This window comes from Arachis stenosperma, chromosome 6 (genome assembly GCF_014773155.1).
Source record: "Arachis stenosperma cultivar V10309 chromosome 6, arast.V10309.gnm1.PFL2, whole genome shotgun sequence".
Taxonomy (NCBI): domain Eukaryota; kingdom Viridiplantae; phylum Streptophyta; class Magnoliopsida; order Fabales; family Fabaceae; genus Arachis; species Arachis stenosperma.
In genome coordinates this window covers 4,179,352-4,201,111 of record NC_080382.1, presented here as the reverse complement: position 1 = coordinate 4,201,111, position 21,760 = coordinate 4,179,352, and the positions used below count along the sequence as shown (strand labels likewise).

The 21,760-nt window shown below is 34.3% G+C and overlaps 2 protein-coding genes across 2 annotated transcripts; one reads left to right on the top strand and one right to left on the bottom strand.

Annotated features, from left to right (window-relative positions):
- The first annotated feature begins 12,505 nt into the window (after positions 1–12,505).
- On the top strand, positions 12,506–16,147 carry LOC130933003 (uncharacterized). The gene is made up of 11 exons (XM_057862487.1): positions 12,506–12,872; positions 12,970–13,579; positions 13,690–13,787; positions 13,977–14,061; positions 14,171–14,245; positions 14,528–14,617; positions 14,770–14,838; positions 14,943–15,064; positions 15,306–15,375; positions 15,458–15,796; positions 15,924–16,147. The coding sequence occupies exons 2-10, from the start codon at positions 13,118–13,120 to the stop codon at positions 15,593–15,595; spliced, it is 1,209 nt and encodes a 402-aa protein (XP_057718470.1). The 5' UTR covers positions 12,506–12,872; positions 12,970–13,117; the 3' UTR covers positions 15,596–15,796; positions 15,924–16,147.
- Positions 16,148–17,020: 873 nt separating this feature from the next.
- On the bottom strand, positions 17,021–21,440 carry LOC130933451 (protein FAR1-RELATED SEQUENCE 5-like). The gene is made up of 3 exons (XM_057863067.1): positions 20,978–21,440; positions 17,484–19,798; positions 17,021–17,356 (listed from the first exon to the last, which is right to left on the bottom strand). The coding sequence occupies exons 2-3, from the start codon at positions 19,779–19,781 to the stop codon at positions 17,297–17,299; spliced, it is 2,358 nt and encodes a 785-aa protein (XP_057719050.1). The 5' UTR covers positions 19,782–19,798; positions 20,978–21,440; the 3' UTR covers positions 17,021–17,296.
- Between the last annotated feature and the right edge of the window lie 320 nt (positions 21,441–21,760).

The window sequence follows — 21,760 nt, the reverse complement described above, 5'->3', positions numbered from 1 at the left end:
GGACATGGCTCACCTGAACAGTTTTGCTTGTGTCATGATCCCTGACGAAGTGCAAGTCAAATTCAAAGTGTTTTGTCTTTGAGTGCAGAATAGAATTTGCTGCTAAGAGCACAACACTTTGGTTGTCACAATAGGCCATGGGATCTTCATGAACAGGCCATTTCAACTCTCCTATTAAGTCTTTGATCCAAATTAGCTCGGCTATTAGATTTGCCAAAGTTCTATACTCTGCTTCTGTACTTGATCTGGCTACTACTCCTTGTTTCTTTGCTTACCAAGAGACCAGGTTTCTTCCCATATACAGACAGAAGCCTCCAATTGATTTCCAGTCACTGGAGTCACCGGCCTAGTCTGAGTCACAGTAGGCTGTTAGCTTCATGGACGGATCTTTGTGAAGTTTGAGGCCAAAAGTTGCAGATCCACTTACATAGTGCAGTATCCTTTTCACTAACTTCCAGTATAATTCTAGTGGAGCTTGCGTGAACGGGCCAGCTTATTTACACTGAATGCAAGGTCAGGCCTTGTTACTGTCAAGTACTTCAGGCTTCCTACTACTGATTGATATAGGTGGGGTTTTCAAATTCTGCTCCTCCAGTGGCTTGAATTTTTAAAGATGATGGGAGTAGTGTTGAACACGACTTGCAACCACTCATGCCTGCTTTTGCAAGGAGATCTTTTACATACTTGCTTTGAGTCATTAGTAGTCCTCCATCATTAGTCGTGACCGCCTGAATTCCCAGGAAGTAATGCAGCTCCCCCATGTCTTTGAGAGCAAAGGCTGAGTTTAGCCTTTGAGTGACAGCTGTGATTACCTCATTTGAACTCCCAGTTACAATGATGTCATCAACATAGATTAGCACATAGGTAATTGAGGAGTTTGTTTGTTGAACAAACACAGAAACATCAGATTTGGTTGGAGAGAAACCAAACTTCTGAAGGGCTGAGGAGAGTTTGTGGTACCAGGCCCTGGATGCCTGTTTCAGGCCATAGAGTGCCTTAGTGAGCTTGCACACCAAAGTACTGTCGCTTGAGATATAACCTGGTGGCTGCCTCATATAAACGTCCTCTGTGAGCTCACCATGTAGGAATGCATCATTAACATCCACTTGCCTTATTGACCAGCCTCTTGCCAATGCAATGGAGAGTATTATCCGAATGGATGTCGGCTTGACTACTGGACTATAGGTCTCAGTGAAGTCACAGCCTGGTCTCTGGGAGAATCCCTGAGCAACAAGTCTTGCCTTGTATTTCTGCAAGCTCCCATCAGCATTATATTTGACTCTATAGACCCACTTGCTGCCTATGGCTTTCCTACCAATTGGCAGTGACACCAGTTCCCAGGTGTTGTTTCTTTGCAAAGCTTCAAATTCTACATCCATCGCTTCTTTCCACTTTGGATCATTTAGTGCCTGTTGTACACTCTTAGACTCCATACTTGCATGAAAAACTTTTGGTTTCAGTGAACAAGTTTTGCTTTTTGTTACCATAGGGTGAGAGTTTGTTACTGCATCACAAGTTTTAAGAGAGGTTGAAGTTGAATCCCAGGAAAGCACAATTTCAAAATCTGATATAGGGATAGGGACAGGTGTGTCAGATGGAGCTGTGTGAGGGTTGGAGGTGGTGGTGGGTGAGGGTTGGTAAGGATTTTGACTGGAAACTGTAGAGGAAACATTCGAGCTGGAAGGTATAGTAGGAGAGGTAGCAGGAATGCTTCGGGGTGGGGATGTGTTGTTGGACCTGGCTGGGATAGGTACGGGTTGAGGTGTTGTAGGAGGTTTGGGTATCACTTGTAGTGGTGAGAGGGTAGGGTAGAATGATTGTTTTGAGGCTGTTGTATTGCTTTGCTAAATTCTGAGTGAGGGTCCTTGAAAGGAAAGTTGGTTTCATCAAATACTACATTTCTGGTGATCACTGTCTTGCCTGAGCTTGTGAGACACTTATAGCCTTTGTGACTAGTGCTATATCCAAGAAACACACAAGTTGAGGACATGAACTGGAGCTTGTTCTTGTTATAGGGCCTGAGATGTGGAAAGCATTTGTAGCCAAACACTTTTAGGCTGTCATATTGTGGTTTCTTGTTAAGTAATCTCTTAGTGGGTGACACACCATTCAGCATTGGTGTGGGCAAGATATTTATTATTTGTGCAGCTGTTGTGAATGCATCCTTCCAAAACTTGATAAGCACTAATGATGCAGCAAGCAATGTTAGTCCCATTTTCACCACATGTTTATGCTTCCTCTCAGCCGTGCCGTTTTTTGATGAACATGTGGACAGAAAAATCGATGAATGATACCTTGTTCTTGTAGTGACTTTGAAAGGCTAGTGTATTCTGCTGCATTATCACTTTGAAACACTTTCAATTTAGCATTTAATTGCAGTTTAGCCATGTGTTGGAAATGTAAAAATATAGATTTTAATTGAGTTCTACTTCTGATAAGATAAATCCAGGTAAATCTAGAGTAAGCATCAATAAAATTGACAAAGTAGTTATTGCCATTTGAATCAGGAAGTGGGGCGGGACCTCAAATGTCAGAGTACACGAGTTCTAAAGACTTATTATAAACAGATTCAAAATCAGAAAAAGGTAAGACATGGGACTTTCTAATGCAACAGGCGCTACAAAGAGACTTATTTGGTGAAAAAGAAAGATTACAAGACTTTAGGACTTTGGAGATAAACATCAGCTGAGGCATGTCCAAGTCTGGCATGCCAGAGCATGTACTTGTTAGTGTCTGTATCGAGTGAACTGGTGAGTGCAGAGAGTGAGTGTTTAGAACGAAAATTGAGAAGCATGTACATGCCTCTTGCAACATCCCTTTGCAGGATTACTTCTTTAGTATCCTAAAATTTGATATAACAACCGTGAGAATGAAATTCAAATAATACATCATTATCACAACAAAATTGATAGACACTTAATAGATTCTTTGTAATATCTGGTACCAATAACAGTTTTTGCATTATTAGTTTCTTTGAGCTCAAGTTAGGTTTGAAATATGCTTTTCCAACACAGTGAATGGCCAAACCTATACCGTTCCCAACTACAACTTGATTTGGCCCCTCATAGCTTTGCTTTTCTGCTATATTTTATGGATCTACAGTTATACGGTGAGTGGCCCCAGAGTCTGGATACCAGACTGCATCTTGAATTGTTGCAGGATTTGCTAAGACACTACTCATGTTTTCTTCTGGTTGCTTAGTCTTCTGTTGCCTGTTGTCATATCTTTCTCTATGTTGAGGCTGAGAGTAGTTGATTTGTGCATCATCATCTTCATACCCATACCAGCAGGTTTTTGCAGTGTGTCTAAGCTTGTTACACAATAGACATTAGGGCTTGACCTGTTCTTGCATCCTTTCTTGACCTTGTGGTGATCTTCTATAACTTTGGTATCTATCTAAGTAATTTTGATTTCTGGACCTGTCTGAGTAAAATTGTTGTGACTGCCTTCCTCCCCTGAAGCTTTGGAATCTGCCTCTACCTCTAAAATTGCTTCTTGAGCTACCTCTTTGAACGAAATTTGCCTGATAGCTTTCTTGAGGATACTGACTTGAGTAACTTGATTGAGCCACATTCACTTGTACCAGGTGAACTAATTCAGGCCTTCTGAACCTCTCTAGCATGCTTTCATGTACCAAAAGAACTGCCTCTAACTCTCCAACTGTGATTCCTTGAGGCCTTGTAAGAATTGAGGTGAGGACTGGTGCGTACTCTTCAGTGAAACCGTGAAGAATTGCATTCACAATGTCACATGCTTGCTTTCATTTACCTTTTCTCCTACCGAGGTTAGTGCATCAATTGTTCTCTTGATTGTTAGCACATAGTCACTCATTGAGGCACCAATTTTTGTACTGCTTAGCTTATTTTCTCAACTGAATTACTTTTGCTTTGACCTGCGATGCAAAATGACTCTCCAACCTATTCCAGATCTGATAGGTGAAGACACAGTCAACCATTCGAGTTGTGTATGGTTTAGACATTGAAACCAGCAACTACGACTTGAGCAATGCATCTTGCTTCTTCCATCTTTGAAATTCTAGATTGGCTTCTCTAGTTTCAAGAAACTTTAGTGGAAGGTTTGTTCCTGTGATATGATCGAGTAAATCATTTCCTTCTATTGTGGCTTCTACCTGATCCTTCCATTGAAAAAAGTTATCATTGTCAAGTTTCATGTATATCGAATTTGCTCTGAAATTTGGTACACTCGCCGTTTGAGCTTAGTGTGAATCAATGGTGGGATCCTGTGGAGCAGCCTTGATTTGTGCAAGAACCAAGTTCTAATACCATGAAAAGTATCACAAGCTTGTAATCCAAGTAAGGACCTGAAACTCTAAGTGTGAGTGAGATCAAAGAAGAAAAGAATGAGGGAGACTTTGTGATTTTTTGCATTGCATTCAATATGATACAGATATTAGTTTATATACAGGGAAGTGCAAAGGAGTGTGGTTAATTGGTTGCTAACAGAATTTACAGTTCAACATAACAGAAATAACAAAAAAGAAAAAAAAAACGTATTACATAACTAACTTCACTAACTTGCTGATTGAAATTCTAACCGAAGTTCTTGAACTTTCATCATAAGTTTAATGTGTCTTCATCACCATTCCTTCTGTCAAGCCTTATTATATTAGCACCATAGACATTAGTAGTGTCGAAAAAAGTGATGCCCTTACTTTTACTCTAAAAGAGTAAGTCTTAAAATGAATTCAATTTCTGATTTATCTTCCTAGTATTGAATACATGCTTAACGATGGAGATGCCTTGGTCTTCAGGAAGAGGATCATTGTAAGTTCCAGTAAGGCCCATGCACCCCAGTCCCAACTTTGAAACCTATTAATTAAACAAGGAACAATAATATAATCGAGGCTACAGCCTACAGGTATTGTCATGCATGCATATACATAATGAAGTAATGAATGATAAAAAATTCTAGATACTAAAATTACTTACTAAATTTACTTATTAGTATAAAATGTATGTTAGAATATAAAATATATATTAAAAATAAATTAAATAATATATATTTTTACATAAATATTAATTTTAATAATTAATTTTAGGTTTAATTTAATAAAATTTTTATTTTATAAAATTAACTTTTAAAAAATTGTAACATTTATATTTGATAAATTAAATTAAAAATTATTTTTATTAAGTATAAACAAAATAATTTTTAAAATTTAAAAATATTATAATAGATATTAATGTAAGAATTAAATTTGTATATTAATTAATATATGAAATTATATTAAATTTTTTAATTTTGATAAGTATAAATTAATTTTAAATTTTTTTAAAAATATTTTTAATTTTTAAAAATTATAATATAAATATAAATATATAAACTTTTAATTTATCAGTATAAAATGAAGTGTTGTATAAACACTTTTTAAATTTTTTTTATCAAACTAAATCTTAGTATTAGTATGATTAAATTAAGATATAAATTGCCTCAAGATCAGACCTTAGGAACCAAGGTTGACAGTAGGAGTAATTCTCTTCGCTTCTGCCATTTTGGTGAAACTGAATCATCGTGATTATATATATAAAGATATTTTCCCTAGCAAATGGTTCATATTCAATTCCTTAGGATCAAATTAAATCTCATGATATCATATTCATATACACAGTAGTAGAGTACACTATATGCCTATATATATGGCACTCATCTACCCTACTCATCAGTCTAGAAATAGTGTGGTGGCGTCAGGCGTGCGTGTTTAAATGTTGGCCAAAATATTTTAATAGTTAATTAATTATTTTTATTTTAAAAATTAAATCGAAATTTTAATTATTATAGATAGGCCAGGTCTTTGGTAGCATAGTTAGTGGTACCTAGTGGTGACTAAGTGTTGATCAACCAGTAGTTATGTGACACTTGGATGAAGGATTATAAAAGGTAGTTAGTGTTGAGAATAATAAGCACGGTAAGTCTTGGAATGTTACCATGAGGGTAAATTGAAAAATTGAACACCAAAAAGTTGAATCTTATATTGTGGGCTGAGGTACCAGGCCAACAAAAATATGAAACACAATTAGTAAAAATCAGAGAAAAAAAAAGCTTGGATTGTTTTGCCTTTTTTTTTAGATGAAGATAGTAAATAAGCAAATTCACAATACATGTTCAAAAAAAAAATCTAATTTATAAGCAAGAGGAAAAAAATTAAAAAAAAAAGAGAGGAAAACACTGGATGACATTTCTTCTCTCTCTGAAAATCTTTCCTTTCTTTAATAGTTGTTGAATTTTTTTGTTTGACAAAATTATAATATTTATATTAGTATTCATAAATACTATCATATCTTATAAATTAAGATCGTTTAATTTAAATGTTGTAACATTAATTTAAAATTATATAAAATGATAATTTTTAAAATTGTAAATTTTAATTATGTAATATATTTTTAAATTATTATCCAATAATATGTTCAAAATTTTTAATATTAAACATTTGAGTCTCTTAAATTTTAAAATACACAAGAGAATCCATAATATTTAGGTTTGATTTCGTAAAATTTTTTGAAAAGATATTTGTTTTTTTTAAAATACAAGCTCCTCATCTGTGCTTGGTGAATCAAAGGAGCATGAGCTTGTACTTGCAGATTTTAAAAAATCGCGGGACGTTTGAAAGCAAATAAGGTAAAGTTTTTTAAAGTTAGCTTGTACTTGTCATATTTTAAAAGTGTACTATAATCTCATATGTTAACTAATTTTCAAATTTGATTGTTAAAGCTATGTCTTTTAAAGTATTATTACATTTTAAAAATTATTTTACGAAATGTAATTATTATTACTTGTGTTTATTAAAAGTTATTTTTAAATTGATTTGTCAAATATAAATTCTACACTTTTTAAAAAGCTGTATTTTAATAACTAGTCCTTATAAGCTAATGTTATAAAGTAAAAATTTTACCAAACTAAGGTTGGGTTTGGTAAAGTTATTTGAAGAGGTGCTTGTGCTTTTTAAAAGCACAAGTACCTCATTTTGCGTTTGGTAAATTAAAAATCCCAAGTGCAGTGCTTGCGGCTTTTAAAAGTTATGGTGCTTTTGAAAGCACCTAAGAGGGAGCTTTTCAAAGTTGGCATGTGTTTATCAAAATTAAAAAAAAAATCTAATATAATAAATATTCAAAATTACTATTATTAATTATTAACACCAGATTTTATTTGTTTTCCCACACATATTTTCTTCATTATATTGCAATTGAAATATTCATATATTTCTAATTTCTCAACCTAACCTTCACAAATTCTAACACAATCTTCATATATTTTTTATTTTCCAAATTAATTTTCACAATTTCAACACAAATACATCTCTATCACGTATTAGGATGAACTTCTATCTATTTATATTATTTTTTGTAAGTTATTTTTGTATTTTCTAGCAGATGTTTATTTTTCTCTGTTCTTTAAAACGTGAAAAAGGAGACCTGATTTATGGAAATCAATCATAAAATTTTCGTACACCAACTTCATGAACATTAGTCAAAATTATAATAACAGCATATATATACATATATAAATATAGATATATAATTTTACTTGAGATATGTGTCCCATTTTCTGTGATTTATAAAAGTGAGTCAATATATATAGATGAGTAATGGATGTATCAGTACTAACATTGGATTACATACAATTTTATTATTGACTATTATAACTCTATTTATATTAATATAGAGAATAAATCAAACAAATATTTAAATTATTGGTCTCTAAAATTTAAAAAAAAAATTATTCTTCGTTATAAATATGTTTATTATAATTTTTTGAATTTTTAAAAGCTATTTTACCAAACACAATTGTAGTGCTTGTGCTTATTAAAAGCTATTTTTGACGTAGTTTTACCAAACGCAACTGCCTGCAGCTTTTAAAAAGCTATCTTTTAAAAGACAGCTTTCATAAGCTACTTTCGAAAAGTAAAAGCTTTACCAAACCAACCCTAAGCCTTATTCTTTTTGTTAGACAATATACGACCAGTTTGGATAAACAACTTAAATAAGCTCTTTTGGAAAACGAGGACTTTTATTAATAGCAACTTATAAATAAGTTATTTTGTATTTGGATTTTTAGTTATAGAAGTACTTATTTTAAAGTTGTAGCATTTGGATAAATAACTCAAAAGATACATTTTTTTACACAAGAAAATAAAAATTAAAATAACGATGATAACAAATACTTTTTAATATTGAATGTTTACATAACCTAATCACTAAGATTACAATTGTTTAGGCAATTGATTCTTTATTTGTTCTCCTATTAGTTCCATTTTTTGGACAATTGGTTTTTACCACGTAGTGTTTTTGTATGTGGTGAATAGTAATAAAATTTTATTTCACAATAATCTTGATGACAATGCCAAAAAAAATATTATATAGTTAGTATTTGCTGTTTTATTGTGTATGATATGATATGGTAGGTGAACATACAACACAAATATAAGATGTGTGTCATATATATATATATATATATTTACTCCTATTAGCCTCCTCCTTTATTGGGGTCAAACACTTATTAATTTGTTATAACTAACTATAAAAATAATAATAAGTTATATAAAAATAAAATCGCATTTGAAACAAATAAAAATAAAACTGATATTTCGTACTACACACAATTAAATATAAAGTTAATAATAAAAATAGAGCAATTAAATGATAAAAAAAAATAACTGGAAGAAATATATGCAATAGGTAATTTATTTTAAAATGGTGGTAGAGGGTCAATACTTTCAGCAAATAAATTATTACGCGAAAATGGTGGTGCAAGGACAGTGCTTCTACGAGATGGAATGGTGGTTGTTGTGATAATAATGGCTTATCACATCTTATGTGATGCCCATTTTCCATAAGATAGAGTTTCCCAAGGATGAATGAATTTAATGTAGTTTGAAAAAGAGAAGCCTTGCACATGTATAAATAGGAGCATAGGCTGAGGCCTTTGAACACACACAAAAGCAATAAACAATTCTCTCTCTTTTGTGTTGCAATACTTATTTCCCTCTCTTTATATTTTATATTTGTTACCTCTTCCTTATTTATTTATTTAGTTATTTTATAACAGTGGAGGGATAGTATTCTCAGCAAAAACAGAAAACATCTTCACATAGCCAATAATGAAAGTAAATTTTTTTGTTTTAAAGTCAATTTTTGTAAGAAAGTGGTAGAATTGAGAATGAGAAGTCATATATCTCTACTTCATCACAATACTGTGAATAAACTTTTCGAAAAGTTAAAAGGTTTTTTTTTAAACGATTCCAAACACGCTTATTATGGCTTTTCATAATTTAAAAATTAAAAATAATAGCTTTTATTGTTTCCCAAACGGGCTTGAATTTGGATCCTCTAAAGTTTGAATTTTATTTTAGAGAGTAAAGTGTGATCTTCTACCCTTGAATAGTTTCTCTTTTATATTTATTTTTTGTCCCACCTATGAAATTAACGGTGAAAGATCACACTTTACTTTTTAAAGTAAAATTCAAACTTTAGAGAATCCAAATCCAACGGGCTCATATATAGTATCCCTTCAATTTGATTCCTGTAATCAAAATGACTGTTTTAAAAATACTTAATTATTTTTAAGAACTATTTTGATTTTCTCAAATTGGTAGGGACAATTTTATACTTAAGTCTTCGAATCAAATTAAAAAGAGACCGAATTGTCTAACAATAATAAACATTAGACATTGTTTTATTTATTTGAAAATTTAAGAAACTAAACTCTAACTTTAAAAACTCCAATGATTGATTTAGGTAATTAATCTATATTTTTATTTATGTAAAAGAATTTTTGTTTGAAAATTCATGTTAATTAAATTTATTTATTATTGTAAACCAATATTTTTTTTAAAAGGAGTTTAATTTGTTTATTTGTTTATTCTTATAGGGATTTAAAATTCTAATATTTGTGAATTTTTAGTGTTTATACATAACCTAATGAAAAAATTCACATTCCAATTCGATTTATTAGGTGTACACCAAGATATATAAATGAATGTATATTATTTTTATTTATTACGGTATAAACGTTAATAAAAAGTACATATAATAATATCTATAATAAATATAATAAAGAGTACATTTAGTTACTAAAAAAATAATTATAAATATTTTTTATACATTATTAAAAAATTTCATTATAAATTATAAATAAATAGTAATAACTATCTTGATCCTTTAGCATCCTTAAAAAAATACTAAGAGCGAATTTTTTTTATCAATATTAGTTAATATTTTGTGTTAATAAGTTATTTTTTATGGTTTTAAAATTTATATTTTAAAATTGATGAGTTAAATTTAACTCTTTAATATTAAAAATTTATGAAATATTTGTCAAAAATATAATATTTTATATGTCAGTTAAAAAATAATAAAATTAATTGCAATGATTAATACCATGTATTATTATTATAGTTATTATTATACATTTAATGTATAAATAAGTCGCGTAAGAAGCACATTCTTACTTAACAATATATCGATATTCATAAAGTATAAATAATGTATTATTTCAATATTAAATATCTTAGTTACAAACTTTTCTTTTACTTTGATATATTTATAAAATTTTTGAATATTTTTTATTCTAAAACTTTTTGTCATAATTTTTATTGTTTTGCATGAAAATAATGTTCTGGCTCGCTGAAGGCAGTACCAGCAAAATACTATGTACCAAAACGGCGAACCTTAAACGATGGCGTGTGGTTATAACCTTTTGCTTAATCAATCAGTTGTAGCCGCGGTTCATGTCAACTCAGTTGCAGCTGTCATGTGCGACCGTCACATCCAGTTATCAACTCCACTTCAAAAGATCATGCCACTAACTTGAAGTTAAAAGTCTTATTCGGATTATCCTTGGTTCTCTAATGTTAAAAAACTCTATTCTTCTTCTAGTGATAACGTAAGTAAATAAGACTAATTAGGCCACACTGTTTCATCTCATAAGTGATGGCTATGGAGTCTCCAAAGGAATAATCCCTCCATCTCCATTGCACATCATACTAGCTCCACATATACCTTCCAACTACGTTGTTTATGTTTAAAGATCACACAGAAGTCTAGATTTTCAAAACTTTGCCAAGCCTTACTTGAAGTCGGGCAACTACGACGAGAACTACATCCTGAGGGTTTAGGCACTGTTTCCCATACGATTCTGAAAGCTGAAACAGGTACTCATGTCCAGCTCATCTGCCTCGCCTCTTTGTTAGAATTCATCATGCGAATATTCACTATTAATACGACAACACCACACGGAAAAAAGTTACTTACTGAAATAGATTGTTTATTCTCACGCCCTGTTTTTACCATTATGGGGCATACTTCAAGTGAAAGACCTCACTTTCATTCTTGTTTTAAGTCTCCTAGTTATGTCTTCATTTAATATGTTTGAAGTACTTGGTGCGAAAATGTCTATCAGATCTGTTTATGAAATTCTTATTTCTCGAAGAAACATTAAATGATTCAACTGATCTCCATAAAATTAGGTAATGTTATGTGCATTTCATCATTGTATAGGACTGTAGTAATTTATTGTAGGTAGATAAGATTTATTCCACTTATTCATGTTCATGTCTTTCAATTAATATGACAAATTTCTGTATCTATGTGGTTAAAGACTCAAGTATATAAATACCTGAAATCACTTTCAAAAGATAACTTAATAAAGTTCTTATATCTTTTTTAGTATATGAATTAAATATGTCTAGGATTTACAAAAATGTCATGTGTAAATAATAAAAATATTTGGCAGGTACAGCATAAATTAACGTCTGCAAATATCTGAAATTTTTTTTTGTTTGATGACAAATAAATAAAAAACTAATAGTACTTCTACAGTGAAAAATTTGAATAATAAATTTGCGATCTTAAGTTTAGAATTCACCCTAAGTCAACACATTTTAATTTCATCCCATTTCGTTGACAGTCTCTTATGTTAATATTTTGGTTGAATCAATTAATGGTTTAATCATTCTGCATATTATGCAACAAACTAAAGAGAGTACATGTTTTTCCTTGAACTTTAATTTTTTTTTGTCAGCGGTTTTTCTTTTAACTAAAAAGAAAGTACATGTGTTTTTTTTTTAATAAAAGAGAGTACATGTTATTAGTAACATTCGATAACTTTTTGTGAACCGGCAAAAAAAATAAAAAAAAAACCAAAACTAAGTTTTGGATCGCATAAATTTATTTACCTATCCCAACAAAAAAAGTTAGTCTTAAAAACATTACTCAAATTTCTTTGGCCTTAACATTACTGTTATTTTTTTTTACTATAACATTAATGTGTTTTATACGGGGTCATTTGGATGCGGGATGTTAGTGGCAATGCCATAAGGCAAGTTGGGTTGTTGGGCCCAGTCACAAAAAAAAAAAACAGTTCTAAATACAGCTAATTAAAAAGTGATGACTACTTAATTATTTGGCCCCAAGAAGTTAACCCAATAGTAACCGTAGTGAGGCCTAAATCTGTGAAACGGCTTGTTACATCAATGAGAGGCCAGCGACCCAATCAAACAGAACGGCGAGGCCACTCTCTTCATCTCCATCGACGCAGAGAGATTTAGCCCTATATGCATACCTTTTAGAGGTTCTTTGTTAGCATGGGTTTCTGCACCGTTTGAGATACCGTCGCCGAGGAATACAACCTCACCCTCCCATGGCGAAACACTAAACCACTGTTTTCAAGTCCGAATTATGTATTCCAACATGATCTGTGTGAGCAGGTACTTCGAGTGCAAGACGTTGCGGCGATGGAAAAAGAACAGATCAAGGAACCGGCTTCATTTGCAGCTCCGGGAGCTTCCGCTGCACCGTCCGCGCCTAGGGGTTCACATTTGGAGTTGCCCCCAGCCATGCTATTGGGTCGGAACACAAGTAAGCCTCCGCCTAAGGACGTTACTTACGTGATAACAGCATTAACTTAGTTTCCATCATCGTTAGATCTATCTTTGTTACCCTGTTTTTGTTGTAGGAGGGATTCCAAGGAACCTGAACACGCAATCACAACCACGTCTTTGGCTGAACGCATCTCTCAAATTGAAGCTGACATTGCCGACGTTAGATTCGTTATCCGAAACCAGAAGCTTCTAAATGAGGAGTATGTGGAACTGGTGAAAGAAATGATAAATCAGCAAGCTTTATCACCCCACATTGGTAGTAACTCTCCAAAAGCGAGGAAGACCACCATGACCGAAGGGACCATTGGAAAAAGCGGAGGAACATTAAGGACGTACAAGCGAGAGAAAAATCCTACTCCCACAACAACTGGAACCGACCCTGACTATCTCCCAATTCCGACGCCGCCATCTAGTCCAGAAGGTAGCACCTTCCGCTTGAAGCGCAGAAACAAACAGCGGCGTTCTGGATCGACCCCTGCCCCAAAAGGAGAAACCCCAAAGGGAAAGAGAAAACTATTTAACTCGGGGAGCATTTCTGGGGTGGGCCAGAGCAAGGGAGAAAAGACTCACATCACTAGCAGCTCCATCCCAGCAGTCCAATATGCTGAGCAACAAAACTTTCTGCAGATTCGCCATGTCGATAGGAGCCAGTGGGGGAAGGAGATTGGGAAAAATATTCCCCGTGTAAGTCCTACCCTATGGTTAGAAGCTTCTGTTTAGTAGCTGGTGTATATACCACAATATTTTTTATTCTAAAAAATATTTACTAACTGCACACGAGATTCTCCTTTCAGGGTATGCCATTAACTTTTTTCCCCACCAAGGACATGAAGATTGTAGGCCTTGATCTATGCGCTGCGGCGTACATATTCAACACGAAACTTGACCAAGAGTAAGTCTCACAACTGATTATAGCAGCAACATTTTTCATCCCAAAATTCATACTAGTGCATGTTCTGTTGGATTCCACTGTTATAAATGATTTGCATATTTCGTTAACAAGAATGGTCACCCACATTCTTGAAATCATGTGATAACTACATTCGAAATAAATTATGCTTGCTAATACTGAACACCGCAGCGAGCTACTTGTTCGGAGCCCGCACTGCGCTATTACCAGGGGTGCTCTCAGAACTCTGGAGCCAAGGAAGCCCGTGGTCGACGACGTGAGTACAAGCCTCAGTACAGCAGGCCCTGTACATGATACTCCAATTTCCAGTTGCATGATTTTGCTGAAGTGCATGCCTAAGCATTATGCATTGTGAATGTTTACAGGTGCTGATTCTACTTGCCTGCATGCTGGCCGGGAACTCCACCAGGATTCATTGGTTCTTGCCGACAACCTTCTCAGTGAGTTGACTTCCCATGAACCTTATCTTCTAATAAAAATCTTTTTGTTAATTCTGCCGCTAATAATTGGTTGTTGTTGAAATTAATAACATAAATTTCTAGATGATCAAGTTGTTGCAGGTAGTAAACTAATTTCGCGCTTTGAAAGTAATTTTAATTTTTTAACATTTGTTGCTTTTTTTTTTCAGACCCTGTGAATTGAGAACTTACAACACTTGTTTTATTAAGTATTATAATCATGAAAAAGTGTTTTATGGCCACCATTGAACTTTGTCGTTACAGCAAATTGCCACTGGAAGGGGACCAGTTCCTTATACGACACTGAAGGCCATTAGGGAGGATTTTATGGGCAAAGCCAACAGGGTCTGCAAGGTCAGTCCCGATAGGATTTGTAATGTTGTCGTTACCTCTTAATTCATTACGCATGTGAACATTCCGATAATGGTTTCTGCTGGGAGATTTATTGTCCCATTTGGTGCGATGGACATTGGTTTCTGCTTGTGATTGACGTCATTCGCAGACAGCTTGTGTACCTGGACTCCCTTCCCTCAGAAGATGATAGACCCAAGCGGCTTCGGCAACTTAAAAAAGTGGTATGGTCTATCAATTCGTGTTGAAACTAATTTTTGCACTACATTTTATTCGGTAAGCAATGTTAATAATGAACTTTGTGTGTACGCCCTGATGCAACCATAAGGCTATCTTTCTGGAGGAGCTGCTGGACAGTGATGATTGGTATGATGAACCGACAAATCCTAGGATTATGTGCAGTGACTACGAGATAAAGGAGCCTAAGGTCACCAGGCAGGACCCCGGAAGGTACCCCTAATACGAAATCTACTTCTGTTACCTTAGGCTGGCTATGAACTAAAGTCATATGTGACTAACTGATCCATGATTATCTATGATATGATATCTTTGTTCCACCCTCTATTTTGTTGGCATGATGAAGTGTTGCAGAATCTATAACTCCCTTAGTGTAACTGTTGTCACTTGATTCAGCATGATGTGTTACAGGATTTAAAAAAATAACATAGGTAAAACATTTTTTTTGTTCTAGCAATGATTGCGGCCTATACGTTGCGCAATGGATGATAATGTACCACCTGTGGAACTCGTACGAGGCTGAGGTATACCCACACATCATAGACTTTAGCATTATGTTTGCAGTATTATTAGAACATGTGCTGAGTGAACCGCTTGTGGTTGCAGAAAATTACAGACTACAGTCATATGAGGCTTGCTGTTGACATGGTGCTAAAGTACCATAATGACAAGCGCATGGAGGTCATCCAAGCTGCGTTGGAATACTGGAGGAACTTAACCAACGGTTCCCCAGTAGCTAACTGATTCACAAGTTCACCTAAGTTTCTTTTGACATATGCTTGTTTGAATGATAAATTGGCGAGAGACCACAGCCTTTTGTATAATATTATGTAATCCAGCAACTTATTGGATTGTGCAATATTTCCTGGGAGTAGGTTTGGCAACCTTCTGTGGCTATTCTCATGCAACTCCTTGTGTAACCCATGACACGTTTGACCTACACAGGTAAAATCCTCACTCATATGATGCATTTATCAGGATGTCTATGAAAATTTTCTTAACCTCCAATCCAGATACACTGCACCACTGTATAACATAAAACAACAAGTTCTGATGTTCTACCTCGATATAGGTACGGTGTCAGGAGTTACAGATGAGGTACGACTGGATAAGCACCTTTCAGGAACGCGCACAAATCATGCAGTCTCCAAAGAGTGTGCTTCAAATACACTCGACTTTTGTAAAACAAACTATAGTTGTCGATGCTTTTTCATAGACATCAACTGTGTCTTTCGGACCTCTCTAATTTCATCAAGCATAATTTAGTAAACCATCATGTACTGGCTTTCATATCCATATTTGTTGCTCTTCCATTTGATGCAGTAGTTACACCTTTTTTTTCTGGTTAGACCAATACTAAACCAATACAATTAACTTTCGAAACTCAAATTCAAATGTATGTACTAATAGTAAAATGCTGTGTAAACTTTTAAGAGTATGCTATTGCATGGATCGCTTTACCAAAATATGGAAATTGAACAATTACAAGCCCTTTTTTTTATACCAAGATATGGAAGTTGAACAATTACAGGCCCTTTAACAAAATTACTAAAATATGCATTAACCCAAATAAATTTGTTATTTTATCTTATTATTTTAATTTAGATATTTAAAAATACCTTATTAATTTATTTTATGAGATTTTAATAATTAATTATTAAAATAAAAATAATATATAAAAATTGATAACATATATTTTTATATCAAAAACAAAAATATATGAAACTACATTACTTTTATTTTTTCTAGTACTCTTAGTACTCTTTATTTTAATTCTAATTTAAGTTATAAAATTTCATGATTCATGACTTTATTCCTTAGTTATTAGTAGTTTTTTTTTTACTTTGTTCATTTTAACAGAACCAAATTAAAAATAAAATTTTTTATACCACACCAAAAATGAAAATTGTATAGCAACATTTAATTATATATTTAGATATTCAAGTAATAAGGATCCTCCAATGAAAAAAATAAAGGGTAAAATTGATTAAAAAAAAACTCATTAGTAAAAGTAGTTCTTATAATGAGGGTACCTTTCATTTTAGAGGAATTAAAAGGAATTTTCATCTTCTGCCAGAAAGAGAGAGAACAAGCCTTATGTCCAATACGGTTGGAAGTATCGAGAAATAATGACAACGCATAAGCGGACAATTCTAAGGCTGAAACAAATTAACCATTAAGGGTTCATGTTATCCATGATCATTACTTTGGAACACATGAAAGACATTCAAATTTTGCTGTACAATGCACGTCCCTAATTCACAACACATGACGCATTAGCATTACTAAAGTTCAATACAAGACACTGCTTCACGTAAATTTTCAAACCCGCATCTGCAACAAGTACAAAAAAATGGACCCCTGGTTTGGCAAATGCTAACATGCTTCATTCAACGGCCTGACATTGATGAATAAATGATATGCACATCACCAATTGGCGAATGCCTAACCTTGTCGAACCTTTTTACAAGAAGTTTGAGATTGGCTGTTCATAGTTCCTTCTACCTACAAAATCAGAAAAGACAAGACAACACTGCTCAATCAAAATAACGCTGCTGAATTTTTAATGATACATCACACAACATAACAGACCTAAACTACTCAAACAGTAAGAAAGCAATTAGAAAATAACCTCATCATCTGGTTGTTCGTTCCTCGCAGTACAATTCCTACGATCGTGCCCAAGCCCATGGCACCTTCTACATCGCCTTCCCATTTTTGCGTTCGTGCTGCCCCTGGGAGCACCCTTCGACTTTACAATAGTTGGATCCAGCATGTTGACAAGGTCATCGCCTGCTCTCCCAAATCGGTTCCTTCCGCCTCGTGGGCCTGCTGACTCAATTTCCTTCGTCAATTTTGCTACTTGAGAAAGAACATTCTCGTACGTTTCTCCATCCTGAGAGGCTATATAGCACATAGACATACATGCACTCCACAGAGACCCATAACGTACCCGAAACGCCTTTTCCGGATCGACCACTGGCACTTCACCAACTGACACCAATGTTTTTGCATCTTTACACCACCTGCGAAGCACTAATAGCCTAGGCAATGCCTCTATCTCAAGCTCCTTCATCGCACAACATATATGACTACATGGGACCCCTAGACTGTTCCACAACTTGCACGAGCACTCATAATTTTCGGAACTGCTATCGTATAAAACAGTATAAACTCGACGGAGCTTTCGGAACTTCCTTAGCATGAACTTCTGAATGGTACCATAAGTCTCACGATGCAGCACGAGCAACGCACCAACTGACTCTATTTGTTTCTTAACCTCAAAGAATATCTCTCGCGTATACACCTTGCTTACAGTCTTTTCAATACTTTCCAACCCTGTTGTCATCACCGGTTCCGAATACAAGCTTTTGAAGTCGGCCATGAACTCATTATTCCGATAATCCTTCACCACACGATCCAGGTTCTCCACGAGCTCAAGTAGACAATTTCCAGATCTAATAAACTTCTTGAGGGATGAATTGATTCCCTCACATCTCGATGTTGTTCTAACTCCTGCACAAAACTTATCACACAGATAGGCGTTTGCCCAATGCACCCTCTTCTCGTATGTTTTTCCAATCCACTCATTATTCTCTAAACCAAAGCTCTCAACCATCTCTGCCCAATAGTTCTCAAACTCTTCAACCACAAAGTTTCCATACACCGCAGTCTTGAATGCACTACAGAAATTAGCATCCTTAATATTAGAGACAGCATTCCGAGCAAGATGCCAACTACATAGTCTGTGTGTTGCATTAGGAAACTCGCTCCGGATAGCCTCCTTCATTGATTCGTCTCCATCGGTAACCACAACCATCGGCTCCTTTTGCCTCATTACATCCAAAAAACTCCTTAGCAACCATTTATAAGAAGGAATCTTCTCATCCTCAAGCAACCCAAACCCAAATATAATGGTCTGTCTATGATGGTTAGTAGCTGAAAAAATCACCAAAGGCCTATTGTATAAATTCTTTCTATAGGTTGAGTCAAAGGCCAAGACATCACCAAAACAATCATAGTCATGCTGCATTTGACCATCACACCAAAATAGATTACCTAAATGGTTCTCAGCACAATACGAGTATTGTACCACAGCTAGGGGATCAAGTTCGGTCTTCCCTTTAAGATAGCTAATGGCCGCAGCAGCATCACCCTCTACTATGCGGGAACGTCGAACATCATCGATATAATTATATAGATCCTTCTTTATAAAATGCAAATTGCGATAACCACCTGCGAGATAGGCAAAGAATCCCATGATTTGGGTTGTCTGAAAACCTGCTTCGTGCAAGCTATGAACATGGGCCTTGTCGCCTTCCGACATGTGCCGATGCGGTGCCATCACATTTGTGTGGTCTGCTGGGGCTAGTTCATGGTTATGATCCGCGACGAAAGACTTCATCTTCCACTTTCCATAACCCTTGTCTAGATGAACCACAAATCGAGCATTACAATTGGTTCTTGTAATTGGTTTGTGTGCCCGCTGTCTATCAATCCTCTCGTAATGTTTCTTATCGCGCAACCCTTCTCTGTTGCAGAAGAAAAATTTTCTCACAACATTACCTTCATTATCTCTTCCCGAATCTCCCTTTCGAACTGCAAACCCGATAACCCGTGCATATTCCACGTACCTTGCATATGCCTCCTCAACTGAATCGAACTCAGCAATAGCCAAATCTTCTGCTGTTACCCCTGCCTCGCAGCGATTGGAATTATTTGGTTCTTCAACTGACCTCACAGTCGCCCAACTAGATCCTTGATCTTTTGCATCATCTGCTACCCTACTACTTCCCTCAGTATCCAACAATGTCATGTCCACTTCTTCTGATTGCCTTACTGTCTCACATTCGTCAGCCTCCGATCCCGTGCTCCATCCATCACTCCACTGTGCAGAGAACTCTGAGCTACTTTCTGAATCGCTGTCCATCTCACACCACCAAATACCTAAACAGGCAACGAATTTGTCAGCTGGCAACTTAGACAAAAATAACATAGTAACTGAGTATAAGACATACGACCCAAAAATCATTAATCAGCATCCAAAAGAACCTTGGATCAGCTTATACTGTGTTTGGAACGCCTTCAGAATAGCTATCCATCAAGAAAAGAATTCTTTTATTTGGTTTGGAGTACAAGAAAAATATCATTTTCAAATCTCAAGTGAATTTCAATTTTCACGTTAATGTAGAAACTAAATCAGACCAAAATTTGTCTGACTGCAAGTTCATTATTACTAAATATTGAAAGGTCAAATTTATTCTTAATGAATAAATAAAGAAAAAACAAATAGATAACCACAAGGATAAACAGAGTAAAGTCTAAAAAAATTATTTTATACATGCAATTAATTGTTTCAAATCATGAATTTATACTTGAAATAAATTAGAGTTCACTTCTTAACAAAAACAGAATTCTTTTCTCAATTTAATCTTTTTCGTCCACACTCAATAACAATCATACATGTACAAATGAAAGTATGAATGCAAAATGCTTATGGTAGGGTGGAAATAAAGACAAAATTATGTAATTCATAGGCCACAACTCTGAATCAAAATGACCAAAAATAAAAAGTTTAACCCTTCAAAGGCTTAATTTCTGAATGCAACCATTTTACCTAGAGTGTACTCCATGATGCCCAACGTGTACTTATACTATGCAGTAAAATTTGGTACTCTACTATTAATTTATGCCAACACGACTTCTTCATTAGTTCAGTTTTTTAACATTCCCTAAATCTCATACATAACTTTTACAATGATAAAATGTCTACAAGAATCTAAGTGATTACATTAAGGTGTTACAGAACTAAATAGTAGCCACACTTGAAGATGTTAGCCTCAATTACTATGGAAATAAATTTATACAAGTAACCTAGTTCCAAATTACCACATTTTGGTACACTACTTACTCCAACAACAAATTTTGCACTACAAGAAATTAGAGATCATATAGTTACTGTTATTAACTAAAACAAACACAATATTGGGTCAAGTCATCAGATACGGTAAAAGCGTCTCCTGTACATTGTTTTCAGCCACACATTTCTCCCTCAAAACAGTATCTATGAAAAACTATACCAGACAGAAGTAAGTAAAACACACATAATCCATAAAATCCTCTTACCAGGTCATAAGTTGCTCTGTCTTCATCAGTCGTTACTACCCTGCTTCCAACATCTATCTTCTTCGACCACGAGTACCAAGAACAAATAGTTCTCCGACATCTTCCAGCAAACTCAACGGCGGTTTCCCATTGGATTCCCACTTTTTCTCTTCTCGTAGCAGATCGCAAACAATGTGTATGCCAATGCTTCCTATAACGATTACTCTTTCCACTCCCAAAAAACCCTAACTCATGTAATACCTCAGTATTTATGGATGATGTAATAACATTTATTTTTTCTTTATTTTTTTAGTATAGAGAAATAATCTTTTCCAAATTTCTATTTAAATTGTTTACTCTAATTATTAGTCTTTTTACCTTACTTAAACACAGTAACTCAAAGTGAACGTTATTTTAGAGAAGCCAGGTGTTCACATTTAATTGGTAGGTTGCTTGTAATCACTATAGCCATGGTAACATAATGGGTACCACAGAACGCACCAGATAGATATTACAATATCACAATATATTCATACTATATATTCATTCACACAACACTAAAAAATTCATATTCAATACTTAACATATTCATTAAAATTTAAATCTAGATAAAATATATTAAAAGACATATAGTTTTTTTTAGGTCAAGTGGATTGGACAATTCTCAATCCTAAATACAATACATACACTCATACACTTCTCCTATGCTTACCAATTTATTCTCCTCGATTCCAATTGGTAAAAATTGAGTCCGAAACTTTTGAATGGAGATACCGTGTGAGTTAAAATTCATTGGCATATAAT